Source organism: Mchenga conophoros, linkage group LG1 (assembly GCF_057382185.1).
Source record: "Mchenga conophoros isolate Kocher_MC1m ecotype Shallow Benthic linkage group LG1, M_conophoros_male_GT1.1, whole genome shotgun sequence".
In the NCBI taxonomy this organism is placed as follows: domain Eukaryota; kingdom Metazoa; phylum Chordata; class Actinopteri; order Cichliformes; family Cichlidae; genus Mchenga; species Mchenga conophoros.
In genome coordinates, this window is record NC_140526.1 from 40629732 (window position 1) to 40656816 (window position 27085).

At 44.7% G+C, this 27085-nt stretch overlaps 1 protein-coding gene and 1 pseudogene across 9 annotated transcripts in view; one reads left to right on the top strand and one right to left on the bottom strand.

Moving 5' to 3' along the window:
- The window catches only part of herc1 (HECT and RLD domain containing E3 ubiquitin protein ligase family member 1), a 91245-nt gene that overhangs the window by 14436 nt on the left and 49724 nt on the right, over positions 1-27085 (top strand). For 7 of the 9 annotated variants that reach the window (XR_014892873.1, XM_085278413.1, XM_085278425.1 and 4 more), the window contains exons 11-23: positions 467-601; positions 3828-3993; positions 4133-4258; positions 4709-4930; positions 5366-5518; positions 12404-12536; positions 12704-12895; positions 15020-15244; positions 16500-16673; positions 16777-16891; positions 16988-17108; positions 25499-25670; positions 26301-26637. Coding sequence is in view for 8 of the 9 variants with exons in the window: in XM_085278413.1 (XP_085134539.1) it covers positions 467-601; positions 3828-3993; positions 4133-4258; positions 4709-4930; positions 5366-5518; positions 12404-12536; positions 12704-12895; positions 15020-15244; positions 16500-16673; positions 16777-16891; positions 16988-17108; positions 25499-25670; positions 26301-26637 (2271 nt within the window). In the remaining variant the exon portion in view is untranslated. The remainder of the gene's footprint in view (positions 1-466; positions 602-3827; positions 3994-4132; positions 4259-4708; positions 4931-5365; positions 5519-12403; positions 12537-12703; positions 12896-15019; positions 15245-16499; positions 16674-16776; positions 16892-16987; positions 17109-25498; positions 25671-26300; positions 26638-27085) is intronic. The other 2 variants (XM_085278435.1, XM_085278420.1) reach the window with 2 other exon arrangements.
- LOC146583853 (zinc finger BED domain-containing protein 4-like) lies at positions 20566-23015 on the bottom strand (annotated as a pseudogene).

The following is a 27085-nucleotide window of genomic DNA, read 5'->3' on the forward strand; positions in this document are numbered from 1 at the left end:
TTACAGTGGTGGGTTTTATTGCAGTCACTCAGCAATCAGTCTCCAAAAATGCACCGAAAAACACAAATCAAAACAAATACCCTGATACTGTGAGCATCCTCAGAGGTCCTACCTCTCAGCCTGGGAGATGAGTTTAGAAGAGAAGCACTGTGATTCAGCCTTTTTGTTAAATATGTAATTCAAGGTCTTTAAGGATATGCACTTCCAGGAACAGCTGAAAAAGGCCAACAGGCGTCAACGAGGGTGACGGCGTGAGAGAACTGCTGTTTAACAAACACATTTAGGTGTTGATTGATTAAAAGCATACATGTGAGATACATACAAATGTGGTTATCACAGTTATTGTTTGGATTTTGGTTTCACAGGCCTTTATGTTTATGACATCGACACAACACTTTACTGTAGATCAAAGTAATTTACTGTACCTTACATACTTTACTAATATTTACTTATTACTTCTTTCTAGGCAAGTAGTAGCTTGGCACCGGCCCTACTGCGTTGACCTAGAAGAAAGCACATTCTCTCATTTGCGCTCCTTCCTTGAACGATACTGTGAAGGCATCAACAGCGAGGTCCCTCCTCTTCCCTTCCCCTCATCCAGGTGAGCCTGTTAGCCACCAGCCTTCACTGGTGTTATAAACCCTCCTGGGCTTGCTGTATAGTCTTTCTTGCACTTAGTGAAATCATATGTGACCAATCAGAATGTAACCTTGCCAAGTTCCATCCATCCATCCATCCATCCATCTTCATCCGCTTTATCCGAGGCCGGGTCGCGGGGGCAGCAGCCTAAGCAAAGAGGCCCAGACCTCTCTCTCCCCAGCCACCTCCTCCAGCTTATCCGGGGGAATACCAAGGCGTTCCCACACCAGCCAAGAGATATAATCTCTCCAGCGTGTCCTGGGTCTGCCCCGGGGCCTCCTCCCGGTGGGACATGCCTGGAACACCTCAGGAGGCGCCCAGGGGGCATCCTTGTCAGATGCCCGAACCACCTCAGCTGGCTCCTTTCGATGTGGAGCAGCAGCGGCTCTACTCTGAGCCCCTCCCGGATGGCCGAACTTCTCACCCTATCTCTAAGGGAGAGGCCAGCCACCCTTTGGAGGAAGCTCATTTCTGCCGCTTGTATACGCGATCTCGTTCTTTCGGTCACTAACCACAGCTCGTGGCCATAGGTGAGGGTAGGGACGTAGATCGACCGGTAAATTGAGAGCTTCGCTTTTACACTCAGCTCCCTCTTCACCACGACGGACCGGTGCAGCGTCCGCATTACTGCAGCTGCAGCCCCAATCCGTCTGTCGATCTCCGGCTCCCTTCTCCCATCACTCGCGAACAAGACCCCGAGATACTTGAACTCCTCCATTTGGGGCAGGAACTCATCCCCGACCCGGAGTGGGCACTCCACCCTTTTCCGGCTCAGAACCATGGCCTCAGATTTGGAGGTGCTGATCCTCATTCCCGCTGCTTCACACTCGGCTGCGAACCGTTCCAGTGCGAGCTGGAGGCCCTCACCCGATGAAGCCAACAGAACCACATCATCCGCAAAAATCAGAGATGAGATTCTGAGGCCACCAAAGCGAAAGCCCTCCGCCACTTGGCTGCGCCTAGAAATCCTGTCCATAAAAATTATGAACAGAACCGAAGACAAAGGGCAGCCCTGGCGGAGCCCATCACCCACCGGGAACGAGTCCGACTTATTGCCGGCAATGCGAACCAAGCTCTTGCAACGGTCGTATAGGGATCGAATGGCCCGTAGCAATGGGCCAGACACCCCATACTCCCGCAACACCTCCCACAGGACACCCCGAGGGACACGGTCGAATGCCTTCTCCAAGTCCACAAAACACATGTAGACTGGTTGGGCAAACTCCTATGCACCCTCAAGTATCCTCGAGAGGATAAAGAGCTGGTCCAGTGTTCCGCGACCAGGACGAAAACTGCATTGTTCCTCCTGTATCCGAGGTTCGACTAGCGGACGAACTCTCCTTTCCAGCACCCTGGCATAGACTTTCCCAGGGAGGCTGAGGAGTGTGATCCCCCTGTAGTTGGAACACACCCGCCGGTCCCCCTTCTTAAAGATGGGGACCACCACCTCGGTCTGCCAGTCCACAGGTACTGCCCCTGATCTCCACGCAACATTGCAGAGGCGTGTCAACCAGGACAGCCCTACAACGTCAGAATCTCTTTGAGGCAGTCCGAAAGTCTTTTTCCATGGCCTCTCCGAATTCCTCCCACACCCGAGTTTTTGCTTCAGCCACTGCCCGAGCCGCATTCCGCTTGGCCTGTCGATACCTGTCGGCTGCCTCCGGAGTCCCACAGGCTAACCAAGCCCGATAGGACTCCTTCTTCAGCCTGGTGGCTCCCTTCACCTGTGGTGTCCACCATTTGGTTCGGGGATTACCACCACAGCAGGCACCAACCACCTTGCGGCCGCAGCTCAATGCAGCAGCTTCGGCAATGGAGACGCTGAACATGGTCCATTCGGACTCAATGTCCCCAGTCTCCCTCGGAATGCTGTTGAAGCTCTGCCGGAGGTGTGTGTTGAAGATCTCTCCGGACTGGGGCCTCTGCTAGACGTTCCCAGCACACCCTCACTACGCGTTTAGGTGCACCAGGTCTGTCCAGCGTCCTCCCCCACCACCTGATCCAACTAACCACCAGGTGGTGATCAGTTGACAGCTCAGCCCCTCTCTTTACCCGAGTGTCCAGAACATATGGTCGCAGGTCTGGTGATACGATTACAAAATCGATCATCGACCTACGGCCTAGAGCGTCTTGGTGCCACGTGCACTTATGGACACTCTTATGTTCGAACAGGGTGTTCGTTATGGCCAAACTGTGATTAGCACAGAAGTCCAATAACAAAGCACCGCTCGGGTTCAGATCAGGGAGGCCGTTCCTCCCAATCACGCCCCTCCAGGTCTCGCTGTCGTTACCCACATGAGCATTGAAGTCTCCCAGCAGGACAACAGAGTCTCCAGGTGGAGCACCTTCCAGCACCCCCCCCCCAGGGACTCTAAGAAGGCTGGGTACTCCGAACTGCCACTCGGCGCATAAGCGCAGATGACAGTCAGGACCCGTTCCCCGACCCTAAGGCGCAGGGAACAAACCCTCTCGTCCACCGGGAAAAACCCCAACGTACCGGCAGCAAGCCGAGGGGATATTAGGATACCCACCCCAGCCCGCCGCCTCTCACCAGGGGCAACTCCAGACTGAGACAGAGTCCAGCCCCTCTCCAGGAGACTGGTTCCAGAGCCCAAGCCATGCGTAGAGGCGAGCCCGACTATATCTAGCCGGTACCTCTCAACCTCACGCACTAACTCAGGTTCCTTCCCCACCAGAGAAGTGACATTCCATGTCCCTATTGCCAGTCTTGGCAGCCGGGGGTCAGTTCGCCAGGGCCTCCGCTCCTGGCCGCCACCCGGCACACAATGCACCCGACCCCTATGGGCCTGCGGGAGGATGGGCCCATGTCTCCTCTTCAGGCTGTGCCCGGCTGGGCCCCATGGACTAAGGCCTGGCCACCAGACGCTCGCCCTCGGGCACCCTCCCTGGGCCTGGCTCCAGGGCGGGGCCCCGGTAACCCTATCCCGGGCAGGGTAAACTGTTCCCTCGATATTCTTTTCATAAGGGTCTTCTGAATCGCTCTTTGTCTGGTCCCTCACCCAGGACCAATTTGCCATGGGAGACCCTACCAGGGGGCAAAAGCCCCCAGACAACATAGCCCCTGGGATCCCTGGGACACACAAACCCCTCCACCACGATAAGGTAGCGATTCAAGGAGGAGACCTTGCCAAGTTCTGGATTAAAAATGTTTTTAAATTTATTTGAAGGGAGCATCACAACTTCCTCAAGCTGTGCCTTCGGCTTCTGTCCAATCATCTGGCGCTGGCCCTGGCGGGGGGCGTAGCAACGAGTATTTTGGGCCGGCAGGCCAGGCCACTGAGGAACCTCCTTTTCAGACTGATGGACTCCTCTGTGCCAGACGAGATTCAGGAGGTAAAAGATGCTTTTCGGATAATTGTTATCAACAGAGTAATATTCAGACTGAACTCATAACAGAAATAAGTCATGAAGGATTATGGGAGGTGATCAGAATGAAACCTAAAACTGACTTTAAAATACTTTCTTCCTTCAGGCAGTGATTGAGACTCTGTCTGTGGGGGCAACCATGTTGCTGCCACCACTGAGGGAGAGGATGGAGCTTCTTCACTCTCTGCTACCTCAGGGTCCGGACAGATGGGAGAGTCTCTCCAAAGGACAGGTACCCGATGCTACATACTGTGTAGATGGAGCTGCGCAGGATTCGTTGCTTGATGCTTTAAACAGCCTGTAAAGAAGAGGAACAGAACCTGTTTTTTTTTAAATAAAATCTAATGATTATCAGGAACAAATCCATCAGTGCCATGTAGATACAAGCATGCAGGCTGAGGAATAGACGTAGCTGTGGACAGGATTCAGAAAGAAATCACACACTAAACTCTGAAACATGGGTAACTTATCTTAGTAATGTTGTCTTTTATGTTAAATAGCGTAATAATTTCAGAGGGGAGTCACAGAAGACCAAAAGGGAAATTAGTGGTGGGCAGCAATGGCATCGATTTACATTGCCCTCATATATTCTCACTTACTCAGGTGTGAAAGATGAATTTGCTGATTGGTTCATGTCTCTGTTGCCTGCATTGCTCAGGAATGTTTGTATTTTGTGTCACAGAGGATGCAGCTCGACATAATCCTGACCAGCCTCCAGGACCACACCCACGTGGCCTCACTCCTGGGTTACAGCTCTCCTGCTGATGGCCCAGAGGTACTTTCATCTGGCCCTGCCTTTACAGCTCTCCCAGAGCCTGCCTACGGCACCACCACAGGCCACCCCGACACTCACCTGGCCGAGATTCTCATGAAGACGCTGCTCAGGAACCTTGGCTTTTATACTGTAAGTTAATACCGAGAAATGAACACACTGCACACTGAATGCTAGTTAGACTGCCTCTGGCTGTACTTTTCCTCTTGAGTCTTCTGACTCAATTATCCACATCATTCTGTTTTCTGCTCTCGCAAAGCCACAAATGGAACTCTGACATCCAGACGAACAAAACAAAACTAGAAACTACTTGGATGAAATAACTTTTTTTCAATTCAATTCATTTTTATTTATACAGCACCAAATCACAACAACAGTCGGCTTGAGACTGTTGTGTATATGAGATTTCTATCAGAGCGTGGGAGCACTGCGATATCAGACTCCTGTGTATGATCTGTACATGTACATGGTTTTGAAAATAAAGCTGACTTTGACAGTTGTAGACTAGTGTTAAATAAATGGAACTGAACCCACAGATGTTTGTGTTTGTATGTTTGTGCTGTACAGGATCAGGCTTTCGGTGAGCTGGAGAAGAACAGTGATAAGCTGCAGCAGGGCACATCCTCCTCTGACAGCAGCCAGCCGGCTCACCTGCACCAACTTCTCTGCTCGCTGCAGAAGCAACTTCTAGCATATTGCCACATCAACTCTCTTACTGAGGTACGGCTGCGCTCCTCTTTTTTAGAATAATTAGAGTGTGTAAACACATTTGTTTTGATTCTTGATGCTTAATGACTTAGAAAATAGTTTTCACACTACCAAAACATGGCAGGATGACGGGATGGGGGATTACAACACAATTTCATAGCCTCACAGTGTTTTATTTGAAGACGTTTTTTATTTGCGATTGCACTTTAATTTCAGATCATACATGGTTGTTGTAATGAGGATTAAAATGGCTTTAAACTCTCAGGCACGTTGGTTTTGTTTGTCTGAGAGCAAACTGAATTCTCTATCAGTGAACAGGAGAGGTGTAAAATGTGCTTGGTACCCCGCATCTTTCTTTCGTTCCTTCTGCATTGCATGCTGGGAGTGTGGCGGTGGAGCGTGTGATGAGTCTGACTGAGAGATCGAGGACTTGTTTCTAACTTTACTTTTCTGAATTGATTAAATTAAGCATTACTGACTTTTTTTGAGTGTGCAAAATCGCCAAAATGGACTTCTCTAAACTCATGAGACAACATGGTTTTAAGATCATACCTAGTTGTCCTTGCTCAGTAGAGGAGTGTAGTCTGGCAGTGGGTGAACTCAGCGCTGTGGTCATCTTTGTTGACAGTGTGGAGAACGCAAATAAAGCAAATAAATCGGAAAGATGATTTTATGTCTTTAAGTCACTGGTGGGTTCTTGGCAAAACTGAAATCAACGAATTTTGTCAGCAGTGTACTGTCATTGTCTCATCGGTAGGGATGGGTATTGATAAGATTTTAACGATTCCGATTCCATTTTCGATTCTGTTTAACGATTCGATTCCTTATCGATTCTCTTATCGATTCTCTTATCGATTCTCTTATCGATTCTTTTTTTTTTTTTAAAAAGGAGAACACTAAGGTCGATTAGCTTAGAACTGTGTTTTATATCTTCTCTTTGAACAAGATAGAAATTTAGGAGTAACATGGCCTTACAAACCCAACAGTGAGATCTTAAGAGAGCCACAGCCTACGGCTCTTCAATGGGGTGTCACAGGGTCCCCAGGAAAAAAAATGTATATGTAAAATAATAAAATAAATATTCTCCTGTAGCAATAACAAAGTTTAACATAAATTATTCTGTAGCAATTACACAAGAATATCCAGTAATGTCCTGCCTACAATTAAACACATTCACTTACCAAAGTGAAATCGGGGGCATCTGCTGTGGCAAATGGGTGCAAGCCTTTGACCACAAACTTAGACACTGCTCGGTGACATTCGTCTATCCTGGCCTGAAAGGAGACGCTACCGGTAGACTGCAGCGAGACCTGCCAGCATCTGAGCCAGACTCTGTCTCTCTCATCATGGTTATCTAAATGCAACGCACAGTAATAGCAGGTTTTGTAATAAGGTAAATCGCGCTAACATAATATGCAATGCTAATTGATTAGTTACCTGCAGTATTAACGGGAGAGGACGTGGAAACGCTACCGCTGCTGCTGGGTTGAGCTTCGCTAGTCCAGAGCGGATCAAAAACACGACATTCGTTGAACGCAATCGCGTGTTTTTTGAGCAAATGCTTTTGCATGTTCGTAGTGTTTCCTCCCTTTGATGAAATCTCTACTTTGCAAGTATTGCACGTTGCCCTGTTGTCATCCTTTCTCATAAAGTGTAACCAAACTTTTGAGCGTTTGTGCCGCTCAGGCGCCGTGTTTCCTACTGGGTAAAAGACGCTACTCAACGTGATGACGTCATTCGGGGCGACTGGAATTGATAAGGGAATCGTTTTTAAAAGTGGCAAACGATTCCAAGGAATTGAAACAGTGGGAACCGGTTCTCAACAAGAACCGGTTTTCGATACCCATCCCTACTCATCGGCCAAATCTCTGAGAGATCTGGAGACTGACATAGTGGAGCTGGAGGTGTCTGCAAATTTTACAGGAAACCGAGTTTGGTTTGAGAACCTCAAATCTAAAAAAGCCTTGCCGGGCTCTGGAGCACAGGGGGCTCAGGTTTGTTGCAGATTTCAAAATCTTTCTCTGATGGATGCTCCTATGAAGGTTTTCTTTTCTCTGGAAAAAAGAAAGGACAGAGCAAGGTCTGACCTTTGTGACGATGTCATGGAGGTTTTTGAGGAGAGCTTCACTGAAGGCTCAGAGACCTCAGAGCTGCAGGAGAGCAGTTCTAACGCTGTTACCAAAGAAAGGTGATTTCCAGGATATTAAGAAGGGGCGGCCTGTCTCTTTATTGTGCACTGATTATGAAATACTGTCAAAAGTGCTGGCAAACAGACTGAAGAAGTTGATGGATCTGGGCCCTATTTCAGGAAGCCGGTTTAGAAAACTCAGAGTGAAAAACGATACTCAGGGTTGAGTAACCCCGAACTGTCCAACTCGGAATATTCGGTTTGAGAAAGGCTGATAACAATTAGTGCAGTCAACGCGGAGTTGCTTTAACCCCAAGTTAAGCGCGCGCACGAGGATACATAAAGCCCTGATTAGTGGAGCACAGATTAAGCGAGTCACCATGGAGACGGAGGGAAAGAAGGCGCGGTCAATGTATTTTACAGCGCTTGAGGCCGAAATTCTGATGGCAGCATATGCCGATAACGTGCAAATTTTGCAGAAAAAAAGTAACACAGCCTCAGCTGCAAAAGAAAGGGAGCATGCATGGCAAAACATAGCCGACAGAGTCAATGCGTGAGTGTTAATTTAAACATTGATCTAGGGATTTCCACCCATTTAACACGTTATTTTATTATATTTTCTTTTATTTTATATGTTATACATTTTATTTTGTGATGTGACGTGAGCGCAGGTGCAACCCAACAGGCCCCAAACGTTCCTGGCAGCAAGTAAAAATGAAATATAAAAATATAGTCCAAACAGGTAAGGTGTAATTGTATTATGAGCCATAGTGCTTGGTCTGTTTGTCCTATAAATCAATTGCAGTTAGAGGCTACATTAATTTCCCCTCTGTAAGCACTTATTGAAATTTTCTGAGCACATTACAAGTACATATTTGCTTACTCTGTATGCTCAAATGTGACCCGTATAGCCAACAGAAAAAAAAGCGGAGGCCTGAAAAACAGGTGGGGGTCCTCCACCACCACCACTCACAGAGGCTGAGCAGTTGGCTTCCACATTTGTGATAATGTTGGCAGCATCACATATGATCTTCACAGTGCAGAGAACACAAATTAGCATCCATTACTATAATGAAATAATTTGTTAGTTTGAAATGCTACAGGGAACTATGTACCTGCACATTAATGCTGTGGAAAGACTTCCTGTTCACATAGTCTCCTTCATTTACTGAAGGAGCAATGATTGGAATGTGAGTGCCATCTATACAGCCAATCACGCCTGGGAACCGTGAAAATAAATGTAAAATTTAAGTAGTAGTTCAAGTATCACCACATCATGAATTAAGTTTCGTTCATGCTGATACCTGCAATTTTGTGGCATCCCTCTTTGATAAATCTTGTGGGTCTATGACCAGGGAACACCACAAACCAGTACAGGAGACGTTTCAGTGCAACTGTAACATTCCTGACTGCCCGACAGACGGTAGCCTTGGAAACGTGCTCAGCGTCACCAATATTATACAGAAAGCTCCCGTTTGCAAAAAACCGAAGTGCAATACAAATAATATGTACAGAACTGAGAGCATGTCCGCGATGTGTCACATGAGCAATATTAGGCCTGAGGATGTTATTCAAATAAATTATAGATTGCGCTGAAAAACTGTAACGTTCACACAGGAAATCATCAGGAAATGATAAAATGTCCAAACGCGCTCTAATCACTTTCCCGGCGGAGAGCTCTGCGGAGAATTTGGGCTTCAACATCTACTGGCTCTTCAAGGAAGGAGCACGCCATGTCTGACACTTCCTACAGTCAGGTTTCCGACAAAGAGGCGGAGAAAGTCGGGGTTAGTTGAAGTAAACCTGCTAGGGGGCAGGTTAGCTTCACGGAGTGTGTCGTCATAGTAACTCACTCAGAATTAATCTAAACTCGCTTTGTGAAACCGAAAACCCAGAGTTTTCGTTAACTCAGGGTATACTTACTCAGAGTTTGCACTAAACCGGCTTCCTGAAATAGGGCCCTGGTTGTCCACCAAACACAAACATACTGCGTGCCAGACAGGTCTATTGTTGATAAGAGGGGACTCAAAACACATCCTTGTGGAGACCCGGTGCTGAGTGTGATGGTGCTGGACCGGTGGGGGCCGAGTCTGACAGACTGTGGTCTATTTGTCAGGAAGTCCTTGATCCAGAGGCAGATGGGGGTGGAGAGTCCCAGGTGAGACAGTTTCTGGACCAGGATCTCCGGGATGATATGATTGAATGCTGAGCTGAAGTCCAGGAAGAGCATTCTCACATAGCTTCCTCGGTGCTCCAGGTGACTCAGCGCAGTGTGGAGCGCTATGGTGATGGCGTCCTCGGTGGATCGATTTGTCCTGTAGGCAAATTGGTGGGGGTCCAGAGTGGGAGGCAGACCGGCCCTGATGTGCTGACAGACCAGCCTCTCAAAGCACTTCATCACTACAGGCGTAAGTGCAACAGGCCTGTAGTCATTTGGGCTGGCCACAGCTGTCTTCTTGGCGATGGGGATGATGGTGGAGGTTTTGAGGCAGGGTGGGACGGTGTTTGATGACAAGGAAAGGTTGAAGATTTTAGTGAAGACTCCGGTCAGTTCGTCAGCACATGCTCTGAGAACCTTTCCATGTATTCCATCAGGACCTGCCGCCTTCCTGGGATTCACTGACCTTAGAACACACCTCACTTGGTGCTCCCTGAGTGTTAGTGTGCCAGTGCTGGGGGCGGGTGGAAGTGGTGTGGCAGCTGAGGGCCTGGTCGTCTCAAAGCGGGCGAAGAAACGGTTTAGATCCTCAGCCAGTGAGGCATCAGTCCTAGATGTCGCCTGGTTATTGCTTCTATAGTTGGTAATGTGATTGATCCCCTGCCACATTTTTCTGGGGTCGTTGTCAGCAAAGTGATCTTCAATCCTCCTCCTATAGGCAGCCTTAGCTTTCCTGATGCCTCTACTCAGGTCTGCCCTGGCCGCCCTATACGCAGCCCTGCCCGATAGGCTCGGAAGTGCTGGCCGGTGTGGATGTTTGCGTAGCCTAGCGTCTGAGCCCGACCGGCATCCCCTCTTCCGCTTTCTTTCCCTCCGTCGCCTTCTACGCTTGCTGGGCGGGCAGACCATCCACGGTGACCCTGGCGGTCTCGCTATCTCCTCCAGGATGTTGTGTGTTCGCTGATAGTCGCCAGAAACAGACAAACTATATTTAAAACCTAGGTCAATTAGGTTCTGGCGACTGTAAGAGATGGCGGCGTTGCAAACATTCAAAAATATCCACATTAAAAGTAAAAACGAGCACCAAACTGGAGAGCTAAGAGCCGCTGCACCCGTGCGCGTAAACTTTAATCCTTGATGATCAAGTTTTTTTTGCATAATCGACATTGGATACACCGGGCTGTGCTTTTTGCCCAAAGAAGAAGGTGGACAGGGACGAGCTCACCTAGAGAGCAGAGCTGCAGCTTTCAGACTGCAGTTTATTCAGAAACACTTGATGGGAAGGGAAGATGTTTTCTGGGAACCAGTAACTAGTGTTATTTTAAGAGGAAAAGGAGAGTTAGGAATGGATGCTTCCGTGTTTTTACTAAACTGTAATTTAATATTTTGTTATGAAATTCCTATGTTTTATAAAGGCCTTTTTAAAGCTTGGACCCTTTTCTGTTGGAAAAGACTGGAACCAGCTTCCTCATTGTTTTGGCTTCTAGAGGAACCGTTGTTTTTGGGGGCTTGGCCGGATGCACGTGATGGAACTGGACTTGCTTTTTTGAAAAGACTGCTTGAGACAAAGGCTCTCAAACTGAGACAAATTATGGACCAGACCTTCAGAACACAGAAACAGCAACAACTTTCATTGGTTCAAGTCAAGCCACAGTATGAGGAGTATTCTAGACTTTTGGCTTAAATGTTTAACTTTAGTTGAAAAGGAGATGCTGTTAGATTCTAGTTGTGGATTAGAGATTTCCGATGAAAGAGATCCTTTTTGAGGAATGGAATTGAGTATTGATTTTACATTCTTGACGGGACCCTCGCTTATGAATCGGAAAGACTCGTGACTTTTCACATGCTGAGTGGAAAACTGTTATATAAAATGTCAGTTCAAGGGTTAAATAAAAGGCACTTCAGTGGAAGGACCGATGCTGTCTGGAGAGACAAGTTAAAAGTTGAGGAATGTCAGAAACCTATATGGAGAGTCTTTTATTAACCCCCACTCAATAAGAGGTCAGGTGACCTACAGGGGAGGGTTTTGCACGGTGCCATTGCTGTCAGTAGTTTTGTGTCCAAGGTTAAAAAAGATGCAAGTGAATTATGTCCCTTTTGTCAAGAAATAAAAACTAGTTTTCATATGTTTCTTGAATTTAACTGCCTTGAAACGCTGTTTATTGTGTCTTTGAAAACTGTGGAGTGGCTTGGTCTCCAGTGGCAGTGGGTTGATACAACTTTCATTTTGCTGGTTAAATATAGAGTTAAAGCTAAATGTCTGTTTTATTTACTGATGAATAATTTCACTGATGCTTCTTTTCAGTGGTGTCTTAATAATGTGGTGTGCTATGTTGTAGATAGATCGCCTCTGTCAGTGCGCCCCAGGGTGGCTGTGGCTACAATGTAGCTGCCATCACCAGTGTGTGAATGGGTGGATGACTGGTTGTGTAAAGCGCTTTGGGGTCCTTAGGGACTAGTAAAGCGTTATACAAATACAGGCCATTTATTTCAGCCCTGTGATGTTGGTAAAAATCTGTCTGTCTGTCACTTTTTTAGTGAATAAAAGAAACCAAATAAAAGAAAATGACCATAGTATATAAAAACTTTTTGTCACCCTGTTTATTTGCAGAACTCCAGCAGTGTGTCATTGCTCCACAAACATCTGCAGCTGCTCTTGCCACATGCCACAGATATCTACTCCCGCTCTGCAGCGCTGATAAAGGAGAGCTCCTGGAATGGCAGCATACGGGAGAAGCTACAAGGTGAATGAAATCAAGTGACCTGTGTTGTAATCTGGCTATAAAGGCCTGTTTTCACTTCCTTGTTATCTCATTCTGCTCCGATAGTTCAAGTTCTTTTCATTTAGCATTGAAGATACTTTCTTTTGTTTTATATCATTGTCATAAAACTATGACCATGTAATCTGCAGATGTGATCTACGTGTCAGCAGCAGGCAGCATGCTGTGTCAGATAATCAACGCCTTACTGCTGCTTCCGGTGTCGGTGGCAAGGCCGCTGTTGAGCCAACTGCTGGAACTGCTGCCTCCTCTGGATTGTTTGAACAGACTGTTGCCTGCTGCCTCTCCTCTGGAGGACCAGGAGCTGCAGTGGCCTCTTCAGGGTGAGCTCAGAGCAAGGTTAACTTGGTCAAAATTTGAAAAAAAAGTTACAAAATATCCTGGGATGAGGTAAATGCATGTACAGACACATGATGTGATCATTTCTGCTGGAGATGTTAAATTATGAGCCCTTGTCAGCTAAGCCAGCAGTGTAATTACAAAAAGCCATGTGTGCAGGCATTATGTGTACACATATTCTGTCGTTAAGTTTTTTCTCTTTAAGAGCTTGATGATTTTTTTTTAATTTGGCATAAACATACACTAGAATTGGAGGATTAATTTGCCGGTTCAGGTGTCGGCAACTTTCAACATCAAGAGTCATAGCTGCTCCTACCAAGCAGTGGGAGAAGAAGAGCAGCACATGCAGGTGACGGGGACAGAGGTACATATAGTATAATAGGGTTCGGGGTAGAGCAGGGCGATATGGCCAAAAATATTTATCACGATATATATTTGAAAATTTGCGATAACGATATAACCGACGATATAATTGATGCGAGACAAAATACAACTCCACAACATTACTAGCGCAAAAAGACAACCTTCCATTTATATTCACTTAAACAAGAAGCTGGTTTTTATGTACATTAAAGCTTTATAAAAATGTAACAGTACAAATGCAAATTGCTTGCTGAAAGTTTAACCAAAAGGCATTTCCAGTAGAAATGGGCTGACATATCCTGAGCATAACCATGTATAATATCCACTGAAGTTAAAAAGAGGTGCTTTGCAACATTAAACTGCAGTGTGCAGTACGCATTTTTCGGACCATAAGGTGCACGGGATTATAAGGCACATTAAGCGAAACAAAGCAGTCAGATAAATCAAACTTTATTAAACTCATTCTTCTTGCTTCCTCCACTTCTGTACCATTGATTCATTAATGTTGAATTCTCTGGCAGCTGCTCTATTCCCATGTTGTTGCAGTATATTAATGACTGACCTCGTATTGTGGATGGATTATCTCAGTTGTTCTCCTGACTGAAGTTTGGTCCGTTTACAGCATCCTGCCATGCGATTGCATTTGTCTCTAACCATGAAGAACCTTCACGTTAACTTTTATAAGTGGAAAAGTGTTAGTGTTCGTCCTCCAGCTTCACTGTTTATGTTATGCTAACATAGCTGTGTCGCTAGCGATCACGTAGCACATCATTATATACCAGCTAGCCCAACTTCAGTAACCCTACAAACGTCACTGCTGTTTAGTTTCCTGTCTTCATTTATGTTGGAAGTGATAGCAGAGGTGTACGTTTGATTTTTTTCAGAAATCTCTCAGTCAGAACATGCAATATCATGCTTAGGTAACTAGCGAAACTAGCGAGCTAACTTCCGCTAGCTTCCTGCTAACTTCTAACTCCGTTAAATGTAATAACTTTTGTTTTCATGGATGCCTGGAAGTTAAACTTTATAGTTACACCTCGTAAAGCAGCAATGCTGATCGTTTTATTAAAGATGAAAGAATTTAGACAGTTTTTAACTCTAAGTGATGCTGCAGTGTTGTTTGACCTGAAGAATACGGAGCTTAGGACCCAGATTACTCCCAGATTTAAGAGCATCTTAGTCCGACAAATACGACAATAACAACGGCCGCTTGCATGTTCTGCAAAAAAATGTGCTTTGTTGTGTATCTGACGAACAAACACCAAACCAGTTCCACATCACTGAAGTTGCACCATTTTTACAAACCAATTCTGGATCATCTGTTTCACTCAACAATCGGCCATGTGCGTATGTAAACAAAGGCACTGCGCATGCGCGTTTTACTCCCATTCTATCGCGATATTTCATTTTCCTATCGTTGCCTAACATTATACCGGTATTACCGTGAACGGTATAATATGGCCCAGCCCTAGTTCGGGGTAACCTTAATCCTAACCCCTGGCTTGCAAGCTGCAGGTCGCCGACCTCTAGGCTAGATGTTCGTGTGAGATGCTGAATAGATGCGACTTCGCAAGACTCATTTTTGGCCTTAACATTAATATGTAACACTGATGTCTGATATGAGAAAATGAAAATCATATCGTGTTATTTATAATGAAAGGTGATATGTTTCAACACCCTGCAGTTGGGGCCATCTTGACGTCTGGTGGAGTACTAAATTGGAGAACGTATTTGTCTTTTTCCAGGTACCTCAGACTTTGCTGAGCCAGCCTCAGGAATGACCCTGCCGCAGCCCGCACTTTCTTGGGTGTGGCTTGTGGACCTGGAGAGGACAGTCGCCCTGCTAGTTGGGCGCTGCCTTGGTGGGATGCTGCAGGGAGCTCCCACCTCACTGGAGGAACAAGATACTGTTTACTGGCTCAAAACACCGCTATTTAGCAATGGCTTGGAGATGGACATCCCCCAGCTAGGTACAGGACGGACGCCCACATACACAACCAGTAGCAACTAGTTAACACGATAAGCTTAACAACCGATATATGGAGCGACGGCCTCTCTCTCTCTCTCTCTCTCTCTCTCCTGCTGCTACTTCAATCATGAAACTGATCAATCATCAGCTGATCGGCTTTTCTCTTCTTTGTTTTTGGCCCACTTTGCATCAGAAAGAGGAAACCAGCGGCTGAACAACAGCAGCACGTTTAAGCTTAATCAGCTGTTGTTAGAATTTATTTAATATTACTTTCTACTCGAGGATCTTTTTCTACGTAGCTGACGGCTGGTAACTGTGCAGGGGCGGAGCTAGCAAAGTTTAGCCAGGGGGGCCGATAGGGCATTAACAGGGAAAAGGGGGCACAAAGACATACTTTTCTTTCTTATTCTCATTTAAAATGTCTCGCTTTTAATAAATAATTATCTGACACCCAAAGTTTTAATCTTGTGTAAAATGAATAGAAGTCAATTACTGTATATAGTAACTGTTAAGTCTAATATACCCTAGTAAGCTATAGTACTTTTTCCTTTGGGAAGGTACCATCTGTGCAGTCTGCAGTTCTGTGGAAGAAAGATGTTGAATCTATTTAATATTTCTTGAAAAATAATTGATTTCTGTGCATTTTTTTTCCACACTGCATCAAATTAAAGTTGATTACGTTGATTAAGCATCATGAGGTGGAGCGTGAGGGGTGGTTCCCTATTTTTTATTTATTTATTTTTGTTGTTGCTGGGAGTTGGAACCCTATTAGTTAGGTTGCTTAATATTTATGCTAAGTACTCTTTAAAATACCAGAATAGGGAGGATGGTGCAGGTTTAAGTTTATTAGATTGATCAGTATTGCTGAACTATGAAATATTTTGTTGTATTTTTTACATACAGGTATAACAGAATAGCTTTAGTGTTGTTGTTTATTTAAACTTGAGTATGAACTTATACAAAATGCAGCAAGATATATTAAAAAAACAGTTTTATTGATTAAAAAACACTATATCGGATTCATATCGGTATCGGCAGATATCCAAATTGATGATATCGGTATCGGCAGATATCCAAATTGATGATATCGGTATCGGTATCGGACAGTAGTAGCAACATGAGTAGATTAGTAGTAGAATGTAACTTAGAGCAGGACATTACTTCTGACTGATCAGAATCCTAGGGCTCTTGTCCAGTTGAGTTCATTTATCGCTTCTTCTGTGACTTGTGAAGATAATTGTTTGCTTGTCCTTCAGACACCTGCATCAGCTCATTATTGGAGGCTGCACTGTCTGGTAATGAGGAGCAGAAACCCTTCGACTGCACACTGCATCCTGACTTGAGTGTCTTGGTGGATTTGGCTCTGGGTTCCTCTAAAGAACCTGCCAACAGCCTTTGGATCAACATGCATGAGTACGCTATTGGCAAAGGTTTGCATCTTTTTTGAGTATATACAGAATCCTACCATTTCTTTAATGCAATTAGCTTTACAGGTATATACATTCACTGACTGCACTGTGGATTTTGTTGCAGACTGGGACAATGCATCTCTCAGTAATGAGACCCTATTAGACACTGTGTCCAGGTTTGTGTTGGCAGCCTTACTGAAGCACACAGGGCTGCTCGGCCAAGCCTGTGGAGAGGGCAGGTAGTAAAACAAAATACACCTTTTAATATATGAAATACATGAAGCATTTCCATACTGTCCCACAGTACCTGTCTAAAGGAAATATTTTCCTATCAGGTATCAACCATCTAAGTCCCTGGCAGAAGTCTATCGGTGTGTTTTTAAGGTACGAAACCGCTTACTAGCCTGTAAGAACATGGACTTCATCCAGACACGATCTTCTTCTCGTGAGAGGAGGGTAAGTAAACAAAGCTTCTTTTTTTTTAAGTTTTGCCTCTGCACACCACTATTTAAATAAATCAATGTGTGATTCAACAACAGACTTTCACCTTTAATTTAAGGGGTCAAAAAAGTGTAGCACAAACTGTTTAGGAACAAACCAACATAATTTCAAATATAAGGGTTGATTTTAATACATGGGTGATGGGTCTCTCTGCCCTAACTTTTGTCTTTAGTAACTGAAAAGTATCTTTTGTTGGACTGAGATCAAGTGTGTGATTGATACCATAAACACAACGTTGCAAAATGAACAGCTGTTTTTTTAGCACAATCAGCTTTACAGCTTCCTCCCTTTGTGCTTTATGAGATTGGCACGGCTGAGGGTGGGAGAACACATCTGCAAAACGCTGTTCCAATGCAGCACGTCCACTCTCTGCGCCTGTGTGAGATGGTTATTACAATGGAAGAAGGCTGGAATGTGGGAATTAGGTACCTCTGGCCCTAGCTCATCTCTCTCTTGTGATGCCCTGGTCAGTCAGTATCTGCAGACTCGTGCCTGCACCACACTCGTTGCAGAAATGGTGCGCAGAGGCACTGCTTCAGGATATCGTATTGCATAAGCCACCAAAACTAATACAAAGTGATATCCCTGTGTACTCCGTTGAAATGGCCCGACGAGGTCCGTGCCAATGTGAGCTCAAACAGGACCTCCATTAATGGTAATGGCGACTCCGAGCAGGACGCACACCATCGGCGTACATTTGGGGAGGAACACCCTTCACTTGGTGCGGGAGTATGAAAAGGAATCAAGGAAACTAGTGGATTATAGGAACCATCTTCGTTTTAACGAAGATGCAGACAGAACAAGGTTGTTCCTAAGAGTTTGCGCCTTGGATCCACTGTCAGGGGATACAGAGTTGATTCTACGGAGAGCACAAAATCAGCTTCTAAGTGAAAGGATAAGACAGGTCCATTTCACTATAGCTGATTAGCAAGATTAGAGCAAGATTAGCTAGACTGCAGGAAATGAAAACCCTTCTACCGTCTCCAATCTTAGAAGAGGTTTACAAGTTTGTGGACAAGGCTCAGCGGTCCCAACACTCTAAAGAAAAAGAAAGACAACGCAGGAAATTCCACAACTTGCTTTCAAAAACACACACTCGTCAGTCTGAATTTACACAACTCAGAGAAGAACACACACCTGAGGAAGTCAGGAAAAATGGGTGAAGAACTTTTCAGACCGGAATCTCACTGAACCTGAAAAGAGAGTATTAGCCAAAGGACTCAATTTTGCCATTTCTTCGCAACAGTTGCCCATAGTGGACCTCATCACAGCCACAGAAACCGCTGTACGGATGAACAAATTATCACAAACAGAAGCAGAGCAAATAGGATGAAAGTCTCAGCCACCCTCTCCACTGCCAAAGTCCCTCCGTCCAACCTCACAATACAAGAAAAGAAGGCCGTCGCTTCCCTGAGCAAAGACCACAACATCACTATATTACCAGCTGATAAGGGAAGATGCACCGTGGTCCTAAACACTACAGATTACCACACAAAGATCACTACTCTCCTCAGTGACAACAATACCTACAAAGCATTAAAGCGAGACCCCACAAGCAGCTACAAAAAGAAAGTTATCGCTTTCCTTCAAGAGCTTGAAAAGGACAAACCTTTGACCGCCTTACATATCACCGCCTTTACCCTGCATTTATGGACTTCCTAAGCTCCACAAAGAAGGTGTCCCACTCAGACCCATAGTCAGTAGCATAAACTCAGCCACTTACAACATCTCGAAACACCTTGCTACCGTCCTAGCACCTCTTGTGGGGAACACCCCACACAACTTCACTGACAAGGTCCAGAAACTTACCCTGGATCCAGATGAAACCATGGTGTCCTTTGATGTAGTCTCTCGCTTCACTTGCATACCCACCACGGAGGCCATGGAGACTGTCAGAAAACGACTACAAGAAGAAAGCTCCTTGGAGGACAGGACCAACTTCACACCCGATCAGATCTGCACACTGTTAGACCTCTGCCTCACCACTACATATTTCAAATACAACGAAGGCTTCTACAGCCAAAAACATGGCTGTGCCATGGGCTCCCCCGTGTCACCTATTGTAGCCAACCTTTACATGGAGAAAGTGGAAAGGAAGGCTCTTGGCTCTTTCAAAGGAAGAGTACCCAGCCACTGGTACAGATATGTGGACGACACCTGGGTCAAAATCAAGACACAAGAAGTGGAATCCTTCACTGCGCACATTAACGCTGTGGATAAAAACATCAAGTTCACCAGGGAAGACACAAAGGACAACTGTTTGCCTTTCCTGGACTGCGCCGTGCACATTGAAGAGAACGGCAACCTCAACATCGAAGTTTACCGGAAGCTCACACACACGGACCAGTACCTCCTCTTTGACTCCCATCACCCTCTGGAACACAAACTTGGAGTAATCAGGACCCTACACCACCGGGCAGAACATGTTCCCTCTAAGCCTGAAGGAAAAAGAAGGAACACACACATGTAAAGGAAGCACTCAAAACGTGCGGCTATCCTAAATGGGCGTTCTTAAAGTCAGCAAAGAGGCACAGAAAAGAAGACCAGACACCAGCGAGGGAGGATAAGAAGGACAGACGCAACAACATTGTCATCCCCTATGTAGCCGGTGTATCAGAGGAACTCAGGAGAGTTTTCTCCAAGCATGACATCCCAGTGCATTTCAGACCCAGCAACACACTCAGACACAAACTGGTTCACCCGAAAGACAAAACTCCTAAACACAGACTTAACAATGTAGTGTATGCTGTACAGGTTTCACAATGAGCTCACCCAAAACCTTGGCTGATTGTGACCCACACCCATTTTCACACCTTGGCTCATGTGATTAGGTAGAGTATTATCAGGGGTTCCTTTGTCCCTCTTTGGAGGGAAACTCCCACTGGGTTTAAATCTGGGACTCTCCACCATTTGACCTTAGAACTGAAGAAGCTTCTCAGATGAGAGTGAAACATCTTCAGTAGGGATGCACCGATACCACTTTTTTCGGAAAACGAGTACGAGTACTTGCATTTCAGTACTTGCCGATACCGATACTGAGTACTTAATAAAAAACATGATTTAAATTTACAGGTAACAGCTTTAGTCCTATAATTTAACAAAAAAACAAGGGACTGGTTTGGAATTAAGAACATTTATTTAAAATGAAAAGCATGTTGTATGCAACATATTACAGAATAAATAATGATGAAAAAAAATGTAAACAGTGACAGTGCAACTCAAGTATTGTTTTCAGTTTGTTGTAAACTCTGCCGCTTTGGACAACACAAAGGGCATTAATAAACATCTTTGCTATTTAGTGCACAATATTTGAATAAACTAACAACATCCACCAACATAGAACTGTGGCAGTCAGTGCAACTGAGGTAGGTATTAACATCAAGTCTAAGACGACTCACTTAATGGAGCCTATTTAGAAAAAGTGAGTGGCAGGTTTTTTTTAAGAAAAGTAAGAAAAAAAGTAGCTTTTCTACATTATCAGCAGTCAGACTGTTTCTGTTTTCATCTATAATATGTGACAATGAGCTAAAAAGCCTTTCACTTTCCACACTGCTACATGGGGCTGAGAGGTATTTACAGGCTATTTTAGCCAAAGTGGGGAACCTGATTTTGTTGACACCCCAGTACTTCAGAGGACTGTCTTCACGAGGGCTTGGGGCCTCTCCGAGGTACGTGTCGAGCTCAATGGCAGCACCTGCTGCCAGCGGCTGTGCTGCCTGGGGCTGCTCCTTAGCAATTTCATCAAATACAGTGTCCAGACTGCTGCTAGTGCTGGCCTGGGCCTTGAGGAACAGTTTAGCAGGAGGTTCTGCAGCTCTGCCCGACTCCCCTCTGCCTCAGCTCTGGACATCATCTGCAGCTTGGCCTCTGGAGCAGTGTTGTTAGAGAAGAAGCGATCTTTATACCTGCACAAAATTTATGAATGTGTTAATATGTGGAAAAATAGGACTGATTTTAGTTTCCCCTAAACCACTGTGACAAATGCCAGCCATTTGACTTTCTGGTAGTAATAAGGGAAATGTATTTCATATTATATACAGTGGGGCAAAAAAGTATTTAGTCAGCTACCGATTGTGCAAGTTCCCCCACCTAAAATGATGACAGAGGTCAGTAATTTGCACCAGAGGTACACTTCAACTGTGAGAGACAGAATGTGAAAAAAAATCCATGAATCCACATGGTAGGATTTGTAAAGAATTTATTCGTAAATCAGGGTGGAAAATAAGTATTTGGTCAATAACAAAAATACAACTCAATACTTTGTAACATAACCTTTGTTGGCAATAACAGAGGTCAAACGTTTACTATAGGTCTTTACCAGGTTTGCACACACAGTAGCTGGTATTTTGGCCCATTCCTCCATGCAGATCTTCTCGAGAGCAGTGATGTTTTGGGGCTGTCGCCCTGCAACACGGACTTTCAACTCCCGCCACAGATTTTCTATGGGGTTGAGGTCTGGAGACTGGCTAGGCCACTCCAGGACTTTCAAATGCTTCTTACGGAGCCACTCCTTTGTTGCCCGGGCGGTGTGTTTTGGATCATTGTCATGTTGGAAGACCCAGCCTCGTTTCATCTTCAAAGTTCTCACTGATGGAAGGAGGTTTTGGCTCAAAATCTCACGATACATGGCCCCATTCATTCTGTCCTTAACACGGATCAGTCGTCCTGTCCCCTTGGCAGAAAAACAGCCCCATAGCATGATGTTTCCACCCCCATGCTTCACAGTAGGTATGGTGTTCTTGGGATGCAACTCAGTATTCTTCTTCCTCCAAACACGACGAGTTGAGTTTATACCAAAAAGTTCTACTTTGGTTTCATCTGACCACATGACATTCTCCCAATCCTCTGCTGTATCATCCATGTGCTCTCTGGCAAACTTCAGACGGGCCTGGACATGCACTGGCTTCAGCAGCGGAACACGTCTGGCACTGCGGGATTTGATTCCCTGCCGTTGTAGTGTGTTACTGATGGTGACCTTTGTTACTTTGGTCCCAGCTCTCTGCAGGTCATTCACCAGGTCCCCCCGTGTGGTTCTGGGATCTTTGCTCACCGTTCTCATCATCATTTTGACCCCACGGGATGAGATCTTGCGTGGAGCCCCAGATCGAGGGAGATTATCAGTGGTCTTGTATGTCTTCCATTTTCTGATGATTGCTCCCACAGTTGATTTTTTCACACCAAGCTGCTTGCCTATTGTAGATTCACTCTTCCCAGTCTGGTGCAGGTCTACAATACTTTTCCTGGTGTCCTTCGAAAGCTCTTTGGTCTTGGCCATGGCGGAGTTTGGAGTCTGACTGTTTGAGGCTGTGGACAGGTGTCTTTTATACAGATGATGAGTTCAAACAGGTGCCATTCATACAGGTAACGAGTGGGGGACAGAAAAGCTTCTTACAGAAGACGTTACAGGTCTGTGAGAGCCAGAGATTTTCCTTGTTTGAGGTGACCAAATACTTATTTTCCACCCTAATTTACGAATAAATTCTTTACAAATCCTACCATGTGGATTCATGGATTTTTTTTTCACATTCTGTCTTGCACAATCGGTGGCTGACTAAATACTTTTTTGCCCCACTGTATATTGCATACATTTGTATTTGTGTATTTTAATTACAAATATATAATATTTCAGATGTAAAATAATCTTACATTTAATACTGTAGTTTATCATTGAATACCTATAGCACACAGCCTTTACCTTGGGTCAAGTATGGTGGAGATGAAGTACAGTGGGTTGGTCTCGACATCACTGAAGCTCTTCTTGACAGCTGCCAGTAAGGTTGCTTTCATTGTCTTAACGCCGTGGTCCTCGTCTGTTTCTCTGTTTAGAAGTCTCACTAGCACAGTCACAGCTGGGATGACATCAGAGGCTAGTGCGTCGTAGATGCTCTCTCTTTTAGTTAGTTCCTCAAAGGGGGCGAGGATGGCAACAGTCGTCTCCATAAGAGCCCATTGGTGAGCGGTGAGATAGTCAGGGAGTTCGTGCTCGGACATGCCCAGCGCTCCTCACGTGTTAACCTCTTCGACATATCAATGGCTGTGAACAAAGAGAAACTTGTAAATAACTCATGAAAAAATAAAGTTACGTTGAAACCAAGCACACCATTGTTTTTCTTGTGACATTACCAATAAGTGTGATGTGTCACATGACCCTCTTCCTATTGGAAAAAAAAGTTGTATCCAAGATGGCCGACTTCTAAATGGCCACCATGGTCACCACCCATCTTGAGGAGTTTGCCCCCTCACATATGCTAATGTGCAACAAACAGGACTTTAATATCACCAACCATTCCCATGTTATTATGGTGTATCCATATAAATGGCCCACCCTGTAGATATGTTTAGCTCTTTCGGTGATTCTATAAGATTTTTATTTAATGTCATGCCTAGTAATCTTTTTTCTTATTTCAAATCAGCTGATTCAGTATTGTACTGACCAATGGCCACATGAAGTCTGTGACAAAAACACTGCATCCTCAACCACCAAGGTATTAGCCCCGTTGTCAGTCGTTAAAGCGTCAGGTTGAACTTCCAGCTTGTGAGGGCATCCTGCAGGGCTTCAGCTATATGCTCTGCGGTGTGGTCTTGGGCTGTAGTCACATTCATGTATGGCTCACAGGTCCTGCTGGTCAATGAGACATTTTGGTGAGCATATACTTTTGGCCGTACTTCTCTTGCAAAGTACTTTTGACTAGGTATCTGGTATGTTCGGTCAGTGTTTTTAGCAGCTGTATAAAGGCCTCTTGTTCCACAGTTGAGATGCGGACCATGTCTTTAGCGATATGATAGGCCGCTGCTTTAGTACTGTCACTCCACTTCTCATAAGGCACAGCATGGGTATGGGAGTTTTGTAATGTGGTTTGTTTCAGTGCTGGAGGCTTTATGATCTGTGATACAGCAAAGTTTCACACTCTTCATACTGCACTTTATGGCGCTGTTGTAAATGGTGGAAAAGATTAGCAGTGCTTGAAACTTTTGTCAGAACATTTTTTAGGGATTCTCTACAGAACACATTATTCTGCTGATCATCTGACATTTTGAATCCGAACCATCTCCATATACAGGGAGTGCAGAATTATTAGGCAAGTTGTATTTTTGAGGAATAATTTTATTATTGAACAACAACCATGTTCTCAATGAACCCAAAAAACTCATTAATATCAAAGCTGAATGTTTTTGGAAGTAGTTTTTAGCTTGTTTTTAGTTTTAGCTATTTTAGGGGGATATCTGTGTGTGCAGGTGACTATTACTGTGCATAATTATTAGGCAACTTAACAAAAAACAAATATATACCCATTTCAATGATTTATTTTTACCAGTGAAACCAATATAACATCTCCACATTCACAAATCTACATTTCTGACATTCAAAAACAAAACAAAAACAAATCAGCGACCAATATAGCCACCTTTCTTTGCAAGGACACTCAAAAGCCTGCCATCCATGGATTCTGTCAGTGTTTTGATCTGTTCACCATCAACATTGCGTGCAGCAGCAACCACAGCCTCCCAGACACTGTTCAGAGAGGTGTACTGTTTTCCCTCCTTGTAAATCTCACATTTGATGATGGACCACAGGTTCTCAATGGGGTTCAGATCAGGTAACAAGGAGGCCATGTCATTAGTTTTTCTTCTTTTATACCCTTTCTTGCAGCCACGCTGTGGAGTACTTGGACGCGTGTGATGGAGCATTGTCCTGCATGAAAATCATGTTTTTCTTGAAGGATGCAGACTTCTACACATCACCTAATATGCTTAATTGGTAGTAGGCTTTCGAGCCTATACAGCTTGGAGTAAGACAACATGCATGAAGAGGATGATGTGGACAAAATACTCATTTGCCTAATAATTCTGCACTCCCTGTAATTGAGCCATTATTTTTCTTTTCTTCAATTTTTGACAACTCAAAGAGCGTTCTACTACAGGTCTCATTCACCCAATCACACACATTTTATTCACACACCCACTTGCACTCCAATGGGTGCATCTTGGGCAACTCAGGGTTCAGTATCCTGCCCAAGGATACTTGGACACATGGACTGTAGTAGCCAGGGACTGATTGATCGACAGCCTGCTTCGCCACATGAGCCACAGCCACCTCTGGAATTCCCAAACAGTTAATGCCAAGTTTTTGCTAAACCTATTTATTGTGAAGGTAAAATGTGTACTTTAAGCACATGTTGATTATTTGATTTAAAACCCACTATGGTGGTGTACAGAGGCAAAATTGTGTATATATTCTGTATTTGTCCAAGAAACTATGGTCATAACTGCATACACACGTTTCCACCGAGCTTAATAGTCATATCAATGGTATCCAAAATCAGGCATTATTGTCATTTGACCAGATTTCCGACAATCAGGACTCTCTGGACATGGACCCCCAGGAGCACTCTTTCACACGCACCATTGACGAGGAGGCAGAACTTGAAGAGAGGGTTGACCGTGAGAGAGAAGAAGGCCATCAAGAGCAAGACGATGAAGAGGATGACAGGGAGCATGAAGTAATGACAGCTGGAAGTAAGTACTCGTGCCTGTAGTTGCATGTGTGTGTGTTTAGTGTGCAAAGCAGTAGCCAATTGGAGGACATAACTGAATAAATGTTAACTTTTTAAAATCCTGTCTGTATTATTCATCTGTGTTTTTGTTGACTTTGCTTGTCACTGTAGCCTGTAGTGTTGGTAAAAGGGTTCTAGTATGAATATTATTAATAAATGGTTATTATTAATAATATTCAGGTATACTACGTAGTATAATGTATTTGGAAGTGCAGCTGTAATCTGCAACATTGTAACTGATTTCTGCATATTTCTCATGCTGTGAAGTTCTAAGTCGAACAGTTTATCAGCTAGCTTTCTCAGTAGGAAGGTGTTTCATAGCACCTATGAGCATGTGTAATCTGGCAGTTTTAAAGCTGTAAACTTCTGACATACTGTTATGAACACCTTCACTTGATATTCATGTCCTGTAATATATGGACATTTATGTGCCGAAGGCTTTGCAGTGTGTTGCTTTAGCACGGGCTTTAGTATTGACTATTAGACTCCAGTAATTCTTTGTGGCTGCTGTTTTGTCCTCTAACACTGCATCTTATTTGTGTGTCTTTTTGTGTGTGCGTGTGTGTGTGTGTATGATTGTGGCACAACACAGAAATCTTTCAATGTTTTCTCTCAGCGCGGGAGGTGGCTCGCAGTCGGGAGAGAGAGCGGGCCAGCAGCAGCACAGGATTGGGCTCCAGCTCCAGGAATGGAGGAGGAGGAGGTGGAGAGGAAGACACCATTCTGGCTCAAGAGGGCAGAAGGGGCAGTACGGGTCTTCCAGAAGGCCAAGACCTTTACACGGCAGCCTGTAACTCTGTGATCCACCGCTGTGCTCTGCTGATACTGGGAGTCAGCCCAGTACTGGGCGAGCTGACCAAGCAGAACCAGGAAGAAGCTCAGACCCAGTTAGCTACAGGGACACAGGAGTGCCTCAGCTTCATGACCAGGTCGGAGAGAAATAGGATGCTACTGTTGACATCCCTGAAAAATTGAATTCCTTTATCATTGGGCACAGTCACATTACTAAGAAATTTAGTCATTCATTGTGCATTTCTCTTTTACTGGCCCCATATACACTTAAGGGAAAACCCAACTTATTTTAATTATTTCATATACTTTTATAATGTAACATTTCAGTTATATTTAATATAGCTCAGTTTATCATTAGGTTGATATTCTATAGTTACTTTAAATCTGCTTATTTAAAGGTAGTTTGATGAAAGTGCTTTGAAAAGTGTTTTTGAGTCGTCACTTGGGTGGAAAAACACTGAATTCCTGCACCAAGCTCTTGTTAACTTTTACAGTGAAGCATTGGAATGAGCACATTACATAGTTGTACTGGAACTGTACTGACCACAACTGTAAGGCTCCACATCAAGAGCTGTCTTCAGTTAG